This window comes from Pediculus humanus, genomic scaffold, assembly GCF_000006295.1.
Source record: "Pediculus humanus corporis 1103172108193 genomic scaffold, whole genome shotgun sequence".
Lineage (NCBI taxonomy): Eukaryota > Metazoa > Arthropoda > Insecta > Psocodea > Pediculidae > Pediculus > Pediculus humanus.
The window spans coordinates 216,215-239,507 of record NW_002987763.1 but is presented as its reverse complement, the minus strand read 5'-3'; the positions used below and the strand labels follow the sequence as shown (position 1 = coordinate 239,507).

Sequence of the window (23,293 nt, the reverse complement as noted above, 5' to 3'; positions counted from 1 at the left end):
TATTGTTATAAATCACGAATCCTTCATTATTTATAATCTATTTAAATTTTTTTTTTTTTTTTAATAACTTTTAATTTACGATTATTAATAATTAATTAACTATTAAACTCATCGTTTAAAACCGTTAAATACATAATAAAAAAAAATATATTTAAATAACTTTCCTTAATTAATTAAAAATAAATAAACATAAACCATTTAGTAACGTTTTTTTTTTTTTTTTTTAAACAATGAATTATTCATTACAATTATCATTATTATTATTATTATTATTATTATTATTATTATTATTGTCAGTTAGCGGTCTGTAAAATAAATTACACGATTACTACAACGCGATTATTATTATTATTGTTTTTTTTTTTTTAAATTTAAATTTAAATTAATTAATAATATATTTTTTTGAAAAAAATTCATCATCGAAATCAATTCAACCGATTCATTTATTTTTACAATAATAATAATAATGATAGTAATAGTAGTAATAATAATAATAATAATGATAATAATAATAATAATAATAATAGTAATGATAGTAATGATAATGATAATAATAATAATAATTGTAAATTTTCCGTTTTGTTTTCAAATCGGTTTTTCATTACAAATTATAACATACTCGTAAATATTTTATTACGTCATCATTTATTAATTATTATCATTATTATTATTACGTTCAAGTTAATAATATTTTATTGATCGAAGATGGGGGGAGGGAGGGGGGAGGAAATGTTGAAATTATTATCGTAATTGTTACGTTATTATTATTATTATTATTGATAACGAAGTTTCGTATTCTTTCCGTTAAAAGTTTTTTTTTCGTATGAAATAAATAAAATATAAATTTTATCACCCGCCATAAGTTAAAAAAAAAAAAAAAAAAAAACGTGGTAATAGAAAGAAGAAAGAAAAGTAATAATAAATGACATATTTTGTTTACAGGAAAATTAATAGTTATAGTATTGGGGCTGTTTACATTAGCGTTAGGAATTATACTATCGTCCATACCATGGTTGGATTATCTAATACTAAAGGTAATTTATAACAATTATCATCATCATCATTATTATTTATCTGTTTCGTTTTCAAATGCATAAAAAATTTATTTATTTATTTATTGCTCGCAGGACTGACCGGGAAAATGAATCGAAAAAAAAAAAATTCGATTGCCGGTAAAAAAAAAAAAAAAAAAAAAAAAAAAATTAGACACGTTGTTTTGTTTTTTGTGTACATATTGCAAGGGCCTTAACGACGATTTTCTTAAAATTTTTTTTTTTTTTGTTTTTTTGTACTTAGCACCTACGTTTAGCTAATGGAACGCTTAGTTATCATTATTGGCAGAGACCGGGAGTTATACGTTTAACCAAAGTTTACATATTCAACGTAACTAATCCGGATGGTTTTTTAAATAATAATGAAAAACCAAAATTGGTCGAAGTCGGACCCTTCGTTTACAGGTGAGACCGACACGCGTGTGTTTATTTATATTATATCGAATTTTTCTAGAAAATTCATTATCCGAAATGATAATGATGATAATTCTTATATATATATGCATGCACATCCTTGTCTTGTACGTCTAGCTTTCTCATCGACAACCTTGACCGTTTCACTTATCTTTTATAAGTTTTTATTCTGTTTTATCTTGTGACACCATAACAAACATTTCAAAATCATTATTTTAGTTAATTTTTTTTTTTTTTTTTTTTTTGTATTTTGGGTGCGGCCGAATGTCGGTTGTGTGTGCGTATGTGCGTGTGCGTGTGTTTAATTTCACCATAGTGGCAAAGCAGCACCACCTTTACTTTTATTATAATTCAATCCACTCCTGTTTTTTTTATGTTTACGTTTCGCGGGGGGGGATTAATAGTACCTCCCGTAACAACCTGCTACCGTATTATTTTCCTCACAGAATAAATTTTTTTTTATAATTATTTTCCAGGGAAGACATGGAAAAAGTTAATATTAAATTTTACAATAATGGTACGGTGTCATTTCAACAGAATAAAATACTTAGATACGTTCCCGAATGGTCATCGGGAAATAAAGAGGATAAGGTTGTCGTACCGAACATACCACTACTCGTAAGTATATATATATATATATATAAATTCGTTAAAATCATCGTGGTTTTAGAAAAACGTTACGTTTTTCGTGTGTTTTCCGAATAGTATTAAAAATATTAAATTACAAAATGTCGTACTTACGAAAAAAAATAAATGTTTACGGTTTCGACAACACAACGAGTTTTGCCCATAAGCAATGTTTTTCTTGTTGACACGACAAAACAACCTAGACCGATTTCGCATATTCGACATTTGTCGTATATTCTGAAAATAAAAATAAAATAAATTATTATTAATAATTAACGGTTTGTTGTTGTTGTTTTTTTTTTTTTTTTTTTTTTTTTAAGACTTTGGCAACGTTCACGAAAGATTTACCATGGATACTTCGAACGGGATTATCCGTCGTATTAGGTTCAATGGATTTAAAACCTTTCGTGTCAGTAACACCTGAAGAATTAGTTTTCGGTTACGATGACATCCTAACAAAATTAGCACATAAATATTTTCCAAGGAATAAAAGACCAAATGAAAAAATGGGTTTGCTGTTGGGAGTGAGTTCTTTTTATATAAATTTTTAAAGAGAGAGAGAGAGAGAGAGAGAGATAAAAAACAATTTTTTTTTTTTACAGAGGAACGGAACGCTTCGAGAAATTTCCACGATATTTACCGGTCATACAAGCATGGAAGAATTTGGTTTGCTTAATCGCGTTAACGGTTTAGATCATTTGCCATATTGGAAAAAACCACCGTGTAATTCGATAAAAGCATCAGAAGGTACGTACCTAAAAAAAACGAAGAATCAATTTTTAAATTGAAAAAAAAAAAAAAAAAAAAAAAATTTTACCCCGACCTGAAAAAAAAACCGTACATACAAATATAAATAATTTCGCAATTTTTATCCGCGAAAAATTTGCCCTAAAAAAAAAAAAAAAAAAAAAAAAAAAGAAAATTATTTTTAGTACGTGCGCGAAAAAAAAAAAAATAAAACTTTCGGCATTGAAAGAAAGAGAGAGAAAGAGAGAGAGAGAGAAAAACATTATTACATAATTTTATATCTTTAGGGTGCTTTTAAAAACAGGTTCACAAAAAACAAGTCTAGTGCCACATTCTTTTGTCAAATATTATCACACGTTTTTTATATATTCACGTCTTGACACACAAAAGTAGACAAAAAACGAGAGGGAAAAAGAAAAACACCTGATTTTTTTTTTTTTCCTTTTTCCTTTTTCAGGTTCATTTTTTCCACCACGTGATTTTACTAAATCCGATATTGTACACGTGTACGATAAAGATTTATGCCGAATTTTACCGCTTAAATATAGAGGAGACGTTAGTAAATTTGGTGTTACTGCTGGGTAAATTATATATATATATTTTCTTCTTCCACTTTTTTTTTTTTCTTACAGACGTTTTCTTAATGTTTTTTCCTTTTTTTTTTTTTTTTTTTTGTTAGGTTGTACACTCCGAGCGAAGACGCTTTAGAAACTCCGGAAAAAAATGAAGATAATAAATGTTATTGTTTAAACGTTGGTAGTTATTGTACTCCGAAAGGACTACAAAATATTAATCCGTGTCATTTTCGTGAGTTTTATTTTTCTTCTTCCACTTTTCTCTTCTTCCTCTTCTTCTTCTTATTATTATTATTATCATGCGTTTTTTGTTTCCATTATGCAGAAGCTCCAGTATTTTTATCGTATCCTCATTTTTTACAAGCTGATGAATCGCTGTTGGATGCTGTGGAAGGATTAAAACCTGACGTCGATAAACATCAAACATATTTTAAAATCCAACACGTGAGTTTTCATAATGATAGTGATGATAATAATAATAATAATAATAATCGATCGAATGATTATTTGTTATTTTACAGAAACTCGGAGTGCCTTTGGAAGGTTTGGTAAGAGTTCAAATGAATTTAAAAATTTCGAGAGTGTCGAATATAAAAGTCGTTTCGAAATTTCCCGACATAATTTTTCCGATAATGTGGATAGAAGAAGGAATCGAAGAATTAAGTCCCCCCATTAAAAGATGGGTTTATCTCGCGACGACATTTTCCGACGTGGCCGTACCCGTTTTCACATACGGATGCATTTTCCTCGGCGGTTCCATACTCGTTTTCATATTCGTTAAAGCGTACAAAAGTATTTTATTTGCCGATCCGAGAATTGAAAGGGGCAAAGAAAGGCTCACGAAAGAATTGAGAGATATTAGACGTGGCAGTAGTTTTTTAGTTAACGGTCAACCCAAATTATTAATACTTAGAGATTCTTATACGTTGTTAAATAATATTAATGGAGATGGTGCGACGACGGAACAAGAACCCTCGGAACCGTGGCCGTTAAAACCGACTTGATAAAAAAAAAATTTTCTTTTCGTTAATTAATTTTTAATTAAATTAGTTAATTAATTTGATAGAATGTGATTCTATGGGCAAGAAAACCGACTCATTGACAATGCTTTAAATTTAATTTACCCATATGTAAATAAAGAAAGATCGTTTTCATTTCAAAATGGCGATTACACGTAAAAATCAATTCAAATTTATCGTGGAAAACCTTCAAATAATAATCAATCAATCAGTCAGTCAGTCAATCAATCAGTCAGTCAATCAATCAATCAATCAAAAAATGAATTTCAACTTTGTTCACAACACAGAAAAAACAAAAAAACTTAATAATATCTGAATTAAAATTACGAACGTGGCACTAGACTCGATTTTTTTTTTTCTCTAAGTTCAACACGTTATTCGAGATTTATAAAAAACAAAAACAAAATAATAATAATGATAATGATAATGATAAATTTAAAGCATTCGTCGAAATCTTGCCATTTTTAAAAAGAGAGAGAAAGAGAGAGAGAGAGAGAAAATTTTTCTTTTTACGTAAATCGATAACGTCATCGTTAAGATTGTATTATAATAATAATAATAATAATACTCGCAAAAACTATTATCACAAACTTCCTCGAGTGATAAGACCTAAAATTTTTTTTTTATTTTGCGTCGGAAATAATAATAATAATAATAATAATAATAATAATAATAATAATAATAATAATAATAATAATAATAAATAAATAAAAATGAAATTAGCCTCGTATATAAAACAAATAAATAAATAAAATTAAATGATGAATGAATGATTGAATGAGAGAGAGAGAGAGAGAGAGAGAGAGAATATTGAGCGAGTGAGTGCGTGAGAGAAAGAAAGTAATTAGTGGCAGCATAATAATAATAATAATAAGAAAAAGAAAAAAATTTTTTTTAATATTAAACTAGTCTAGAATTTTCTTTTTTGTTATTGTTATTGTTATTTATAAGTCAGCCACAGTATTTTATTATTATTATTATCAAATTCGCGATTTGTATTTAAATAGACGCGGATTGTATACCGTTTGAAATAAATAAATAATAAAAAATTATGTACATAACTTATGTATAAATAATCAATTTAAGTAGTCGATACACGATTATTAAAATAAATAAATAAATAATAATAATAATTGTTTTTCGTAAGGATATGGTTTGTCACGTGACCAAAGTTAAAGTTTTTTTTTAAAAAAAAAAATTAAAATAAAATTATTAATAAATAAATAAATAAATAAAATTTAGTTAAAACAAAAAAAATTTTAATTACGTCATCGGCGTCCATTTTGTTTTCCGAAAATTCGATAATTATAATAAATAATAATAATAATAATTTTAAATAAAAAATTTTTTTCCTTTGTTTGATTTTTAAATAAAACGAATTTTAATTAATTAGTAATAATAATAATAAGTTTTTTAATTAAATAATTTTTTTTAAATAAATTAAAATGGAAACCGTATTACGTAATTTTTATTAATAATAATAATAATGATAATGATATTATTATTATTATTAATTTTGATAATCGTTAAAAAGATTACGAGCATTTTATAAACCTGTTATCAATTTTTTTAATTTTAATTTGTTATCAATAATATAATTATTGTAATTTAATTACATTATTATTATTATTATTATTATTAATGATGAGAATAATAATGATAATAATAATAAATGCGTCGAAATAATGAAAACGGATTCGATTCGTGCCAATAAAATAATTTCGTTCCCGAGAAAAAAAAAAAAAAAATTGTAGTGGCATCAGACTTTTTTTTTTTAACCGATTTATTGTCGCCATTTTAACTTCTTGTTCATAATTTTTATTAAAAAAAAAAAAAAATTTTCCAACGTTTAAAAATTTTCATACCTGAATTTATTACCGACCGAAATAAACGTCGTTTGTTTTTGTTTGTTTGTTTGTTTGTTTGTAATCTTTTAAATTTCTTTTAATTAATTTTTGTTTTTTTTTTGTCGAAATAATAAAAACAATTGATTTTAAGACTCTCTAGAAAATAATACTAATAATAATAATAATAATTACATATCAAGACTGTATCCACGTTATTGTAATAAATAATAATAATAATAACATACGTAATGAAATTATTAAATAAATTTTTTTTTTTTTTTTTTTTGTATAAAATATATATATATAAATATTATGTTATTGTAATAAATTCGTTTCGTTTAACGTTTAATGGTTTTTTTTTTCTTAAATAATAATTTCCAGAACATTCCAAAAAAGAAAAAAAAAATTTTCCTTTTTTTCTTTTTTAACCTTGTCGTAATTATTATTATTTTATTAATAAATTTTACCGTTTTTTTTTTTTTTCAAATATAAAACGACGACCTTTTTATTTCACGTTACTACCCGATTATGTTAATAATAATAATTATAATAATGATTATATTATGGTATTAACAAGTCGTGGCATGAAATTAAAACGAACATAATTTTCTTTTTCTTTTTTTTTTTCCTCGTTCCTACTAATACTGTTCTTTTTCATCGTTACATTAAATTTTTGTATAGTTTTCCCTCCCCCCTTCGGGTTGTTTAAATGAACGTCAGAATATGATGGGTTCGTGCGCGGTAGGGGGAGGGGGGAATTTTTGTCGCCAAAAATCAAATCGCGTTATTTTAAATTTAATTTTTTTTTATAATTTATAAACGTAAATAAATATTAAATGAAGATTAATTTGTTTTTATGCAACAAAACTCATTTCATATGATAAGTAAGAGAGAGAGAGAGAGAGAGAGAGAGAGAGAGAGAGAGAGTGAGAGAGAGAGAGAGAGAGAGAGAGAGAGGGAGAGAGAGAGAGAGAGAGTGAGAGAGAGAGAGAGTTAGAGAAAATGATTTTCCAATTTCGAAACATTAAAGCAATAATAATCTAAAGGATTTTTATGGCTTTAATCGTAGTAATTATGAAGTCGTAAAACCGATGGAAATAAATAAATATATATATATAATAATTTTCGCGCCAAAAAAATTTTTAAAAAATTTTATTTTAAAATTTGATTTTTTACGTCATAAAAAAAAAAAAATTAACCCCCCCTAACTTTTCATAAGAAAAACTAACACGTTTTAGAATTTCGATCGTACCGCGCTCCGCCATTTTTTTCCCCCCTAACTTTTTCCCAATCCTTTAAAAAATTATTAATAATAATTATAATAAACAAATTTTATCGATGACGTCATATTAAAATCAATAAAAAAAAAAAAAAATAAGGCAAGATTCCAGTTTTGAATTCAAGTTAATGACAGAAAAATTTCATGAATTAAAAATAAATAAAAACAAATCAGAGATTGATAATAATAATAATAATAATAATAATAATAATAATTTCCGGATGGCAACACCGAACGCGTTTCTGTCTATTGTCACGTCGTTTTGTAATTTTTCAGCGATTTAATAAAAAAAATTTAACTGCACTCGAAAAATTTCGATTGCTTTTGGATAAATAAAAGAATACAATGCAGATAACGACGATAAGAAAAACGGGGGGCGGGGGGGAAACAAACAAACAAACAAACAAATCGAGTCTATAAAATAATTTCGTATTTTATGTGAAAATTTGTCCAGCAACAGTAAAATAGTTCGAATGATTTAAAATTGGAACAAAAACGAATAACAAACGTTCGTACACGTGCAAAATCTACATCCACGTCGTTATAAATTTTAATGCCACGTTCTTTAAATGCCTATTTATGTTTGTATAAAAAATTTCTCACATTTTTTTACGTTATTGATTATTTTTCAATGGAAACAAAAAAAAAATACCAAATTTGTTTGTTTTTTTCGATAGGAAAAATTTAAAGTTTTGACAAACGTCGTGGCATTTGAAAATTTTCATTTTAATTCTCGCAATTGAATCTTCTGCCACTTTCGTAAACGTGAAAATTCTTTTAAAAAAAATAATAATAATAATAAGCAAATATTAAATTTTTACGATCGATAATAAAATTATTTTTTTTTTTGTACGCATCCTTGAATAAAAACCATACGAGAAAATTGACGCAACGTTTACAAAGTTAAGAAGTCGCGAGCGTCGTTTGTCGTTGTCGCAAACTCGACAAACAAAAAAAAAAAAATAAAATAAAATTATTTCATCAGTTAAAAAGTAATCATTCGATTCAATTATCGATAAGTCGTATTACGCGCACCATTTTTTTTTTTTTTTTTTTTTAAATTTTATTTTTGAAAAAAAATTAAAAAAAAATGTCGGCTGCTATTTTAAGTAAAGATATACCCGATATCGAGGTAAGTTTTTTTTTTTTTTTGTTTTTTTCATAATAATTTACCCTCCCGTCTCCAAAAAAAAAAAAAAATTTTAAAGGGGGGTTAAAAAAAAATTAATTTTTTTTCCCCCCCCCCCCCCCCTTAAAGAGAGGGGGGGGAATTTGTCCCCCCAAATTTTTAAATTTTCCCGATTTTTTTTTTCAAAATCAATTCTAATGCGTATTTAAATAATTCGATTAAGGGCGATAACGACAAATGATTTCAATTGTTTTGTTTTGTTTTTTTTTTCAAATAAGTCACGTGATAGCACTTCATTTCCCTTTTTAAACAGTTTTTTCGCGAAAAAAGGTGTTGAAAGGGCGCAAAAAATGATTTTTTTTTTGTTTCGAAACCTTTTTCGATCCGTTTGAATAAATTTTTGAATCAATAAAGTAAAGATTTGTTTTTAAAAAATTAGGTTTTTGTTATTGTTTTCTTAATCCAACGAGATAAAAGCGTTATCTGTCATTTTCTAATCGGTCATACGTATTCGTATATATATAAACGTCAACAGTTACAATTTTATACGTATTAATTTTACGATAATAATGATGATAAAATGAGAAGTAAAATTATTTTACACGTAAATTTCGCAAACGTTCGGGTGTTAATAAATTCCTCCCCCGCTTTTCTTCTTCCCCTCCCCTCTCCCTCAATATTTAAATAAAATTAATACCGAGTGGTGATTAAATTAAATAAGAAAAATAATTATTAAACTTACCATTTGGAAATTTCCAGAACATTCTTCGTTTGAATCCCAGGATAAAAAATCACGCCGTCGTTTTACCATCGAGCGAAACTAAAAAAAATAAATTAAAATGGAAAAGAAACGAAAATAAAAAATGTGAGGTTAGTAAAGTTTGTTTTGTTTTGTTTTTTTAAATATAATTTTAACGGTATTATTATTATTATCGTTTCATTTAAGTCTTGTAAACCGTTAATAAATAATTTTGGAGATATTAAAAAAACGACACTTTCGGAAAGGGGAGCACTGAGAGAAGCTGCAAGATGTTTAAAATGTGCCGATGCTCCATGTCAAAAATCATGTCCAACACAATTAGATATAAAAACATTCATAACGAGCATATCGAACAAGGTAATTTTTACTTTATTATTAATTCTACGTTTTATTATTCTATGATTTTTTTACGATTAAAACTAAATTTTACCGAAAGATGTCGTTTTAATAAAAAAATTTCAGAGTTAAAAAAAACAATAATATGGGTAATTTGGTAAAATTTCAAAATTTCAAAACGATCCTTAAATTAATTTTTATAAAAGGGGGCCAAGGAGGATCGGATGAAAATATTTTTATTAATTAATAGAAATCGATAATTTTTAACGGAAAAAAGTAATAAAAATAAAAATTACTTTCACAATACGGTAGTCATCATTGAAAAAAAATTTAAAAAAATTTAAATTATAAATTCGCGCACATCCTCCTCCTTCCCCTCCTTCTTCTCCTCCCCTCCTCCTCCTCCTCCTTCCCCTCCTTCTTCCCCTCCTTCTTCTCCTCCTCCTCCTTTCCTCCTCTCTTCTCCTCCTTCTCCTCCTCCTCTTTATTATTATTGATAATAATTAATTTATTTACCTTTTTAAAAATTTTCCAGACGAGACGACGAATTAGTAGTGGTAGTAGTAAATCCGTATAGCCTTCACCTTTCTACAGGTTTCTCTCGCCTTTTTGTTTTTGTCATTTCGTTGCATTTTAAATTTATAAATTTCATTTTCCTCAATCCTTGATATTTATTAAATCAAATCCAATTGATTTTCAATAACGGTATCATTTTGGATCTGTGGAAATTTTTTAAATCGTTAATTTTGATATAATAATAATAATAATAATAATAATAAATATATGCAAAATTACGTACGTGAATTAATTTTAAATATTTTTAATTAATTATCACTTACCTCTGAGAATTTTTTGTCCACGAACGTATGTCATGCGATTGTTGATGACAAGCATAGAAATTGCATACGCGTTAATTTGCGTGGATAAACGTGACGAATGCGCACTATTCGATTAGGCTGCGTGATTGATTGATTGATTTTTTTTTTCGTCTTCGGAATTAGAATTATTACGGTGCAGCAAAAGCGATTTTATCCGATAATCCTTTGGGATTGACTTGCGGTATGGTTTGTCCAACGAGTGATTTATGCGTCGGCGGTTGCAATTTACAAGCATCTGAAGAAGGACCGATAAATATCGGAGGACTTCAACAATTTGCTGTGGAAGTAAATATTATAAATATATATATAAATAGTAAACATTTCACATAAAATATTAAATAATAAAAATTTTAATTTTAGGTTTTTAAAAAAATGAAATTAGCTCAAGTTATTCCACCTGAAAATCGAAATATTGCATACGGACATAAAATAGGACTTTTAGGTTGCGGACCAGCTTCCATTTCTTGTGCGACTTTTTTGGCACGATTGGGATATAAAAATATAACGATTTACGAAAAGGAAAATTATTTCGGTGGATTAAGGTATGAACCTATTTGTTTCCGGTAGAAGAAATCCTTTTGTTTTTAAATATCGTTAAAATATCGTTTGTTATTTTTTTTTTCTCACAGCGTTTCTGAAATTCCACAATATCGACTTCCGGTTGAAGCGGTAAATTTTGAAATCGAATTGGTAAAAGATTTGGGTGTAAATATAGTAAACGGAAGAAGATTAACAATCGACGATTTGACAATTAAGGTATATATATACGTTCATCGCGTACCTGATTTTATTGATTTATTAAATTATTTTTTTTTTTTTTTAGAAATTAAAAAATGATGGTTACGATGCTATTTTTATCGGTATAGGATTACCGGAGCCTAAAATAATACCCGAATTTGAAAACCTGACACCTGAAATGGGATTTTACACGTCTAAAACTTTTCTTCCGTTGGTTTCAAAGGGTAGCAAATCAGGTAGTAATTAATTTAAGGTATTTTTTGTTCGCCAATCTCAGTTAGTAATTAAATAAATAAAAATTGAAACAGGTATGTGTCACTGCAAAATCGATTTGCCTATTTTAAACGGGACCGTTATCGTTTTGGGTGCCGGAGATACGGCTTTTGATTGCGCAACATCCGCTTTAAGATGTGGAGCGAGAAAAGTTTTCGTAGTTTTTCGCAAAGGGTTTCGAAACATCAAAGCAGTACCCGAAGAAGTTAGTAATTACGTTCTATTAATAAAAAAACGCCTTCAATATTTCTTATATTCTTTTTGCAAAACATACGTGTTTTACCCTAACCACGTGTTAAAAATGATAAGGAGTTAAAGTTTATCAAAATTTTCCACGTTTTTTCAGTTTCAACTTGCACACGAAGAAAAATGCGAATTCATACCCTTTTTATCCCCTAAAAAAGTATTGATCAAAGGAAATAGAATAATCGGATTAGAATTTTCTAGAACCGAACAACTTGATAATGATGAATGGATTGAAGATCACGAACAAACAGTCAAGCTCAAAACTAATTATATCATATCAGCTTTCGGAAGCGGATTGGGAGACGTAAAAGGTACTCGAATACATCAAAAAATTAATCGAATCCTTTTTTTCCGAAAATAACGAAAAATGAAAAAGGTGGAAAAATAACGGTGAAATTTTGATTTAGTCAAACAAGCTATGGAACCATTAAAATTTAACAAATGGAATTTACCTGAAGTTAATGAGAAGACAATGGAAACCAGTGAAGGAGGAGTTTTTGCTGGAGGAGATATCGCTGGAATTAGCGAAACGACAGTTGAATCCGTGAACGATGGCAAAACAGCTGCGTGGTTTATACATAAATATCTTCAAGTAAATAATAACATTGAGTGAAGTTATGCACGTGTTCAGAATACAAATTAATTTTTTTTTTTCTTTTTTTTTTTATCAAAGAATAAAGACGGAATAGAAATACCTGAAAATCCTAAACTGCCTAAATTTTACACAGAAATAGATGATGTAGATCTTTCCATTGATGTTTGCAATATTAAATTTGAAAATCCTTTCGGTTTGGCTTCTGCACCACCTACAACATCATCTTCAATGATAAGAAGAGCTTTCGAAGCAGGTTGGGGTTTCGTCGTGACAAAAACATTTTGCTTAGATAAGGTATCGTACCTGAAATAATAATTATTGCTAAAAAAAAATATTTTTTAAACATATTTACCAAGGTCTTTGTGTAAAAATTATAGGATTTGGGTATCAACGTTTCACCGAGAATAGTGAAAGGCACAACTTCAAAAAACCATTACGGACCCGAACAAGGATCGTTTTTAAACATAGAAATAATATCGGAAAAATCAGAAAAATATTGGTGTAAAAGTATAAGAGAATTAAAAAGAGATTTTCCGACGAAGGTTTTTAACATCGTTTCAACAACCTCCCCTTCCCCCCCCCAAAAAAAAAAAACAAAAACAAATTAAATTATTTAATTTGTAAAAAAATATTTTAGATTTTAATAGCGTCCATTATGTGTTCTTACGATCGAGACGATTGGACGGAATTATCGAAAAAAGCAGAAGAAAGCGGCGCAGACGCATTGGAACTTAATCTATCTTGTCCACACGGAATGGGAGAAAGAGGAATGGGTTTGGCTTGCGGGCAAGATCCGGAATTAGTACAAAATATATCTGAATGGGTGCGATCAGCTATTAAAATCCCTTTTTTTGTAAAACTCACTCCAAATGTAACCGACATTGTCGAAATAGCAAGGGCAGCATACGAAGGAAAAGCGAATGGTGTATCTGCAATAAATACGGTATCGGGTTTGATGGGTGTCAAAGTAAACGCTACACCTTGGCCAAGTGTCGGCGTTGCTCTACGAACGACCTACGGTGGCACATCCGGTAATGCAATTAGGCCTATGGGTTTAAAAGCTGTCAGTGCCATTTCTAAAGCTCTACCAGGATTTCCCATTCTCGGTATGGGTGGCATCGATTCCGCCGAAGCTGGTCTTCAATTTTTACAATGCGGTGCTACTCTTTTACAAGTACGTTTTTTCAAATTTTCTTTTTCTTTTTTTTTTAAATTCTAAATAAAATAAATAAATAAAATTATTTTAAAGGTATGCAGTGCTGTACAAAATCAAGATTTTACTGTGATAGATGACTACGTAACCGGTTTAAAAGCTTTATTGTACCTACGAAGCATTGATGAACTTTCACATTGGGACGGTCAAAGCCCTCCTACAATACCACACCAAAAAGGGAAACCGGTCATGACTCTCACAGATGAAAACGGAAAGGTAAACTCGCATGACTCCCACCGATAAATAAACAATCATCATCCATCATTGATTTTAATTTTAGACGCTCACCCATTTTGGAATTTACAAAGAAAAACGTGAAAAAATCGAAGCCGAATTAAATGCGACAAAGTCATCATTTGATGTTGAAACGGAAAAGTGCCGACCTAATTACGTACCTAAAAAAAAAATTCCTACCTTAAAAGATATCATAGGAAAATCATTACCCTTTATCGGATCGTATAAATCTTTAAATAATAAAGAACAAGTCGTGGCTTTGATTAACGATGTGAGTATTATATTTTTACTTCGTCATAAATTTTTAAATAAATTCCGCGACGTTAACATATCCACCATGTCATTATTATTATTATTATTATTGTGCCAACCTTGGTTTAATAACTTATACGATATGTTTACTAGGATTTATGCTTGAATTGTGGGAAATGTTATATGGCATGCAATGATTCTGGATATCAAGCCATTGAATTTGATCCAAACACACATTTACCGTTGGTCAAAGATAACTGTACAGGTTGCGCTCTTTGTTTATCAGTGTGTCCGATAATAGACTGCATAAAGTAAGATTTTTTTTTTTTTTACTTTAAGTAAAAATTTATTTGATCACCGAATCGGGGAATAATGTTATAGAATAAAACACAGCACGATTGGAAAAACAGGTTTCATCACGTTTAACGTAAAATATTACATACACACACACACACACTCGTTCAAAATGAAAAAAAAAATTTTTTTGTTTCCAGACAACCAAATCTACGATTACACACATTACAATTTGGAATAACCAGGCCAACAATAACATATTCAACAATGTGGGACACTCAAGTTACAAACGCATAACATATAATTTTACACACAAACAAACACAATTTCATCACAAATCAAAAAATGTTTAAAAAATTCACATTATAAAACACACACACACACATTCTCTATATTAATTAATAAATCAAACCAATCAATCAATCAATTATCGATCGATTTTAAATAAATCAATTACTATATGATTAACTGTAAATTAAAAAATTAACATTGAACGAAATGTTTTTTTTTTATAAAACAATTATCATCGTCATCAAGTGCGTAAGATTTTCACGGTTGGCCATGACCTCATACTTTAACTAAAATTCTGATTAAAAAAAAAAAAAGTTGGCAAATTTAACGAATGAAACAAACAAACCTGTCACACGACAAACACGATCTTATATTATTCACACTAACAAACACGAGCATTATCTTATCAGTCGAGTTTTTTTTTTTTATAAACAAACAACATGCATAAAAAAAAACCATTACACAATTTTTTAAAATTATTTTTTACCGATCCCGAATCCCCCCTCCCCCAAAAAAAAAACAAAACAAAACATAATAATAATAATTTTTGTACGTAAACAAACTTTCTATTAATCACCTCCAATTCCAAATCATCAATACTATTAACAATTATTATTAAGGAAATTAACAAAAAAAAAAAAAAAACCAAAGGGGTTTCCCTATAAATATCCCTTAATTGAGGAAATGACGTAACATTATTATTATTATCATTAATAATAAATTTATTTTCGTCGTAAACAAAAAAATATTAAAATAAAAATAAGATGGCGTCGATTTGTTTTCCTCTATTGAAATAACACGTAAGAAAATGTAATAATAAACGACAATAAACTTTTTATTTAATAATATTTACGTTAAATTATTATTATTATTAAGGTTTACAATCAATGTCGACGAGTTATAATGTCGAATGTTAAGTAAGGTAATGGTGGATTCTTTAACGTGTATTTAAAATTTTTTACGGACACGATAAAAGCAGACGATTGGTGTCATTGTAAACAAACTCGAAAACCAAACCAACAACAAACAAAAAAAACGTTTCAACGTGCAAACTAAATACAATTTACCAACAATCGACAATCGATTTTTTTTTTTTTTTTGTATTAACACGCGCGTTTGACATTCAAACAAGCCTAACACAACCGTTTCAAATTATTAATAATAATAATGATAAATTTTAACCTTAGAAATTTTCATTAACGCGACCTGTAACGGAAAAATGACCGTAGCAATCAGTATAAACACACACACATTATAAAATACGTATAAAGTTAAATTCGATTCGTTCTCATCGCCATTTTTACTCCCTTCTCTCCCCCAACCCCATCAACATAATTCGAATGATAATTATTTGCTCAAAACCTGTTTGAATTTTTTTTAAGAGGGAAAAATACAAAATGTCGGTTTTTGTTTGTTTGTTTTTGGAAATATTAACATACCTGGATTTTTTTATGTAAGTTCAAGGGTAAACGCACGTCGATCCAAGGATTTCTTTTTTTCTTAATATTAATTGTTATTTTATTGTCGTTTGTTGTTTGTTTTCTTTTAATACAGCATGGTTCCGAGAAAAATTCCGATGGTCATCAACAGAGGAGTTCCGCTTCTATAAAATAAATAAAAACGATCGTAACGGAAAATATTATTTACATATTATTATTATTATTATTATTATTTTATAATGAATTATAATTACTTACTTACGTTTTGTATTTTATTAAATATTTTTAAAATTAAATTATTTTTCGTATTTGTATGAAAAATTTTTATCCTTTATGATTAAATGATAATAATAATCCTGTGCTTTTTCGTCCTGTTCGAAAGTATTTTAAACCATACAGAAACGCTTATTATTATTATTATTATTTAATATTTTTTCCGTCGAAATCTCTAGTTTTCGTATCGAAAATTTATTTTCAAATTCTCAGGTAGTAATAATAATAATAATACTAATAATAAAATTTACAAGGTGAGAAGAAAAATTTTCAGTTTTGTTTTTTCCATTGTTTGCAAATGATGTTGTTCTCTTAGATTTTGATTTTGTAATTTTTTCTCACGCACGTAAAACTAAAAAATGAATATTAAATTAATTAAAATTTTCAATCTTAATCGTTCTAATTTTTGAAAATTTCTAATTCCACGATCAAAATTTATGTTTGAAATGAAAATTTTACTTTTCTTAAACATTCTCGTTATTATGACACTCCTTTTTTTTCTCTCTCCATATTTTCATCAATAAATAATTTTTTACTTTTTTAAATAAAACACGTCGATATCAAAACAATTTTCTTTTTCTTTTAAACGTCCTTTAAATTTTCATTCACGATGTGATTCAAAAATAAAACACCTAAAAAGAAAAAGAAAATTTATTAATTAAATTTTAAAAATAAATTAATTAATAATAAACTACGGGGGTCATATATATATATATATATAGTCTCACATTTATAAACTTTCATTTGTTTATATAATTTTATCATAAAATAAAAAGTCCCCCCCTCCCCTCATTCCCCTCAAAAAAATTATAAATAAACATTACGTGAATGACTAATTATTTCGTGTGTGAAAGATGAATAAAAAAAAAAAAAAATTTTTTTTTTAAATTCAAAGTCTGGTTGAGTTGTTTTGTTGCCGACGTAGTTGTAACAAACAACAAGACATTATCAATTGTTTTGATTTTTTTTTTTTTTGGTTGTTCTGCGCAGACTCGACAAATCTCAATATAACACCAAACTAACATTTTACTACACATTTGTTTGTTGTCAACGTACGTGACGTGTTCGTTGTCTGCTTTTTTTTTTTTTTGTGATAAGTGTAATCGGAGTAAAATTTAAAAAAAAAAAATTTATTTTAAACTTTGACTTTGTTTTTTTTTAAAAAATTTTTTTTTCTCGTACTGTGTGTGTGTGGTAATGATTTGATTTATTTATTTATTTATTTATTTATTTACTTACGTTGTTTTCGTACGAGTGGATTATTTTTCTTACAAATGTTTACAAACAGAATTAAATTTTTCCTTATTTTTTCCTTTTTTTTTTTTTTTGTTGATTCATATTCGAATAAGCTGAAATTTTTTTCTTCCTCCCCCTCCCCGCCCGCCATCTTTCTTTCTTAAATATCTAAAATATAAAAATTAAACGTTATTAATAACAAAGTGATTTAATGTAATAATAATAATAATAATAATTGAATCCAATATTGTATATATATATATTGTGTGCGTTTAATAACATTTTTTTTTGTTGCATTTCATTATTATTATTATTATTATTATTATTATTATTATTATTATTTATAAAGATTTGGGAATTCCCAGTTAAAATTTTTCATCGACATGAAATTTTAATCATTTACCTTATCAAAAAGTGTTTCTTTCCTCTTTTTCCACAATGAATCAAATTAAATTTTTTATTCAATTTAAAAAATTTTCATGGAAATTTCCAGAAAAATATTCGATGATATAGATAATAATAATCATTTGGTTCTTAATCGTATTCTTCTCCCTGAAAAAAAAAAATAAATAAATAAATAAATAATTAGTAGTGTTTTGATTGATTCGTGTCAAATTGAATATTTTTTTTTTTTTTTTTTTGATTTGAGGGTGTATTTCAAAGGAAAAAACCTTAACAAACAAACAAACAAAGGAAAATTACATTGATTGTGTAATAAAGTGTTGTAGTAACAGAAAGAGGAAAATAAAAAATAAAAAAATAGACTATAAATAAAACGATGAATAACCAAGTTTTAAACGGAGTGAAATTAATGGAAACGGAAAAAACAGATGAAATAAGAGAAAAAGGTTACAACATATGCAGAGAATATTTAAACGGTGCCTGGGGATTGATAACACCTGATGAATTCATAATAAAAAAATTAAGGTACGGTTTTTTTTTTTTTTTTTGGGGAAGGGGGGGGGGAAATTTTTTAAATTCTTTCCTTCGTGACGTCACAAATTTGTTTCGTTTTCTTCCAATTTAAAAAAATTTTATTTTTGGCTACTAAACTCTCATATCTAATGCCAAAAAACGATTTCTCTTTTTAATTTCGTTTTATTTATTATTAATAATAATAATAATTATTATTATTATTCCTGTAACGTATATAATTTAATGTGGTGGCGAGCATGGGGGAGGTGATGGAGGGGGAGGGGAGGGGGAAAGATGTTCGTGCGTAAATGGGAATTAATTTTACTGGAATTTTTATTTTTAAAAAAAAAAAAATTAAAAAAATGACCAGGATATTGAATTTAATCAAGTCGACCGTGAATACCTGAAAACCTGTTTGTTTACTCACAAATTAAATTTAAATTTTTTTATTTTATTTATTATATTGATAATAATAATTGACGTCGAAGAAGAACAATGAACGACTAACGACTATTTGAACTAATTAAATACAAATTTGAATTTTTTTTTTTTTTTTTCAAAACTCTGAAAATCATTTGTGTCAATAATAATAATAATAATAATAAGAAAGTTTTTACGTCATTCATTCGAATAATATTTTTTTTTATATAAATGTAATATCGATTATCTAATCGTAGTGAGATTACCTGGTTTTAAAATGTTTTGTAGAAAAGGAAAGAAAATAACCGATGATGATGACGTTATCAAAGGTATTAACGAACATTTCGAGATATTATTATTATTATTAGTTTGAGTGCGTTTTTCAATAGAAAAAAAAAATAAAGAATTTACGTCACGAACCTGTTTCCATTTTTCTTTAAAAAAAATTTGTTTGTTCTCTTTTTATAAATATTCCTCTTTCGTCAAAAGCTTGTTTTGTTTTGTTTGTTTCTCCATTTTAAAAATTCATAAACTTGTTTCTTTTTTTTCGTATTGTATGTGTAGATTAACGTGAGAAGAATATTTTTTTCCTTTTTTTCCTTTGTTTGAATAAATCTGAAAGAAAATAAAAATTTTTTTTTTTTTTTTAATAAGCCAAATCATCGTTTTATAACATTATTATTATTAGTATGTACGTTATTAATTTCGCAAGAAAGAAAATTTCTAATTGCAAAATCCACGGGGGGCATTAAGAAAAAAAATTCCTCCCCAACGTCTTGCATTATTTTCTAGATATTTCTTTGAGGGGGGGAACATTACATATTCAAACATTTGATGAATACTCACGACATGAATATTTTAAAAAAATCACACATGTAGAAAAAATTATTATTATTATTATTCAACTCGTTTTTTATTATTATTATGTTCTTGTAATCTCAATTACTTTTTTTTATTTCATCGAATAATAATAATAATAATAAAAGAATCGAATGGTTGAATAAACTTCGTAGAAAATCGTGGAAAAGAGAAAAAAAACCTTGAAAATGATTATACGTATTTATATACATATAATTTTTTTTTTCTCCCTTGCCATTTTGAATAATTTTTTTTTTTTCTCTTTTTTGTGCAGTGGAGGATTAAGTAATTTCTTATATCTTTGCGCATTGCCAGACAATCGATCTCCGATTGGTGACGAGCCTACAAAAGTTTTATTAAGAATTTACGGTCAAGATCATTCTGACGCACAAACTAAATTCATAACAGAATGCGTTATATTTACATTGTTATCGGAAAACAACAGAGGGCCAAGACTGTATGGTGTTTTTCCAGGGGGACGTTTGGAAGAATACATACCGGTGAGATTTAACCCCTCCCCCTATCTCCTCCCTCCTTCTTTCTCCTCCTTCCTCCTCCTTCCTCCTTCTATCTCCTCCTTTCTCCTCCTTCCTCCCCTGTCTCCTCCTTCCTCCCCTGTCTCCTCCTTCCTCCCCGTTTCAACATCAAGTTATATACTAGTCACAAAATTTTATAAAAAACTTGTTTCTCACAAACCTGTTAAATTTTTTTAAAGGCGAGACCTTTGAGCACGGATGAACTTTCCGATGATAATCTTAGTCTCGTGATTGCTGATTCAATTGCTGAAATTCATTCCATGAATGTTCCTCTATCGAAAGAACCAAGATGGTTATGGGGTTCAATCGAAAGGTAAGTAAATAATTACTTTATTATTATTTTTCTCATCATCTTATTGAGTAAAAATTTACCTGAAAAGAGAGTAAGAGAGAGAGGTATATATATAAAAATAATTTATTTAATAAAAGTGTGAAGAAAAAAAAATAATAATGATAATAATAATAATAATAATAACCTTGAATGTAGCGTTGTTGTGTGTGTGTTGTGTGCACATAAATTTTTCGCTACCTTAGCCTAAACATTTTCTTTCTTTTTTTAATGTGGTAATTTTTTGTGACGTCATTTTTTAGAGAAAAAAAATTTATGTGAAACTTCACGTATAAAAAAATTAATGTTTAGCGCAGGTTAAATTGTAAGTATAACAAAAGTTTAATAACTTTCCTGCAATTGTAAAAAAAAAAAAAAAAAAAAATTACTTTGAATGTTTTATGTTTGAACATAACATGAATGATCTGTTTTATAAAATTAATATTGTAACATTTAATTAACGTGAGACCACGAAACAAACATGGAAACATTACAAACATAATTAATTTGTGAAGAATTTCATAATAATTGTTGTTGTTTTCTGTTATAAACATCGAACGGATTTCGATTTAATTGACGATTGTAAGTTTTTAACTATCAAGTGACTTGTAACAACGATTCGCATTCATTTTTTATTTATTTACGATTTTAAAATGTCATACCCATAACACACCGATAATGTTTTAAAAAGTAGATTAGAAAAACATAATCGTTAACGATAGTAACAAACGTTTCACGTTAGTATATATATTTTCACACTCGAAACAATCGATAATTTTTTTTTTTTTCCTTCCTATCAGGTTCCTATCAGGTTGTCATTTTTTTTTAAATATAAAATAAATAGTATGATTCTTCTTTTTACTCACTCATTGGTTCTAGATAATACGTTTAATTAGTTTTAACCTCTTGGCAGCATGTTGAGTAATAGTTGAAACAAAACAATATAATGAGTAGTAGTAGAACAAGTCAAGTTACGATTGATTTTGGGAGACGAATTTTTATAGAGAGACAATTTTTCGACATATTGATTCAATTAAATTAAATTTAACCTGAAACAAAAAAGAGGAAAAAAAAAAAAAATTAATTACGATGTGATTCATAATCGTTTCACATTTTTTTACAAATATGTTCCCTGACCTGCACACTCTTTAACTTTAGGCTAAGAAAAAACAATTTGTGGTGTTGATGATGATGATATCTTGTTGTATATATATTAATTATGACACGTAATTTCCGGTTTTCAAAAACTTTTTTTTTTTTTTTAATGATTGTAAACTAAAAAATAAAAATGGTTGTCAATATAAAATTCGTTTTTTTATAAAATAAAATTAAAATAAAATTAAACAACGTGTTCGAAATTAATAAATTTTTTTTTTAAATTCGAGTTCGAAAAAAAATTATATATATAAAAAAAAAAAAAAACAAACGTTTAAAGTTTGATTTTTTTTTTTTTTTTTAAACAAAAATTGTTTAATTTTATTTTAATATTTAATTTGTGTTTGCTTAATGGTTGTAAACCGAAGGAATTTACAGAGATACATCACCAAGAGAAGAGACAATTGTTAAGAAGTGGAAACAGCAAACATCATCAGGTTATGAAGGAAGAATGTACAGAATTTAACATGGCGTCATCAATTTCTGTACGGTTATTAAATGGCCACCAAAGTCGATCGCAAAGAACTTTTTGGTCAATCTCATCTGCTTCAGACGAGAGACTTTTATCATCAGTAATCATATTATTAATTCTATTAATTTTAATTAAATTATAATTCTTTTGTGTGTACCGGTTCAACGTTAATTATGTCATTATAATAATTTATGACGTGGTTTGAAAAATAATAATTCAAAAGAAATAATTTTTGTACCTGAAAAAAAAAAAACAGACATTATTTTTCTATAAATCATTTTAAATAATAATAATAATAATAAATTCGGGTAAATTAATCACCCGCATACCCACCATAAAAAAAAAAAAAAATCCTCTTTAAGTCTTTGACATTTGAAAAAAATCAATTTCACCCATTTAGGAAAAACCTAAAGAAAATTTATAATTTCTTACCTTTTTAAGGAAAAAATTTTACAATTTTTCTTATATTTCAGTTGGCTGAGAAAACTTGAAAACAAGAAAGAAGTACTCAAAGTGAATAATTTACTTGGTAACGACTTGAAAGAAGAATTAAGATGGTTAAGAAATTACTTGTCAACAATTAGATCTCCTGTTGTTTTCTGTCATAACGATCTGCAAGAAGGAAACATATTAAAAAAGACAAATGTAAATTTTAAAAAATAAAAAAAATTTCACATAAAAAAAAATAATTCGTTGTTAATTGTTTGCTTTTATACTTAACAGGTTGATGAAACAAATCAAAAAACTAAAAATTTAATGATAATAGATTTTGAATATTGTTCGTATAACTACAGAGGATTTGATTTGGCTAATCATTTTTGCGAAACAATGTACGATTATACAAACGAAGAGAGGCCATATT

The 23,293-nt window shown here is 27.2% G+C and overlaps 3 protein-coding genes across 3 annotated transcripts in view; all 3 read left to right on the top strand.

Moving 5' to 3' along the window:
- Window positions 1-922: 922 nt before the first annotated feature.
- Phum_PHUM424210 (scavenger receptor class B member, putative) lies at window positions 923-4,419 on the top strand (the record flags this gene model as incomplete). The annotated part of the gene is made up of 9 exons (XM_002429167.1): window positions 923-1,034; window positions 1,310-1,457; window positions 1,943-2,084; window positions 2,414-2,617; window positions 2,696-2,840; window positions 3,298-3,421; window positions 3,520-3,647; window positions 3,741-3,859; window positions 3,937-4,419. The coding sequence occupies 9 exons, from the start codon at window positions 923-925 to the stop codon at window positions 4,417-4,419; spliced, it is 1,605 nt and encodes a 534-aa protein (XP_002429212.1).
- Window positions 4,420-8,650: 4,231 nt separating this feature from the next.
- Phum_PHUM424200 (Dihydropyrimidine dehydrogenase, putative) lies at window positions 8,651-16,515 on the top strand (the record flags this gene model as incomplete). The annotated part of the gene is made up of 17 exons (XM_002429166.1): window positions 8,651-8,692; window positions 9,449-9,559; window positions 9,636-9,806; window positions 10,787-10,948; window positions 11,024-11,205; window positions 11,293-11,419; window positions 11,487-11,637; window positions 11,710-11,879; window positions 12,021-12,231; window positions 12,328-12,512; window positions 12,594-12,809; window positions 12,893-13,057; window positions 13,153-13,689; window positions 13,765-13,944; window positions 14,009-14,233; window positions 14,368-14,525; window positions 16,354-16,515. The coding sequence occupies 17 exons, from the start codon at window positions 8,651-8,653 to the stop codon at window positions 16,406-16,408; spliced, it is 3,048 nt and encodes a 1,015-aa protein (XP_002429211.1). The 3' UTR covers window positions 16,409-16,515.
- A 2,010-nt stretch (window positions 16,516-18,525) lies between these two features.
- The window catches only part of Phum_PHUM424190 (choline/ethanolamine kinase, putative), a gene marked incomplete at both ends in the record, with an annotated part of 6,110 nt that continues 1,342 nt past the window's right edge, over window positions 18,526-23,293 (top strand). Inside the window, 5 exons of the mRNA XM_002429165.1 lie at window positions 18,526-18,674; window positions 20,215-20,440; window positions 20,656-20,789; window positions 22,905-23,076; window positions 23,155-23,261. Coding sequence (XP_002429210.1) covers window positions 18,526-18,674; window positions 20,215-20,440; window positions 20,656-20,789; window positions 22,905-23,076; window positions 23,155-23,261 — 788 coding nt within the window. The remainder of the gene's footprint in view (window positions 18,675-20,214; window positions 20,441-20,655; window positions 20,790-22,904; window positions 23,077-23,154; window positions 23,262-23,293) is intronic.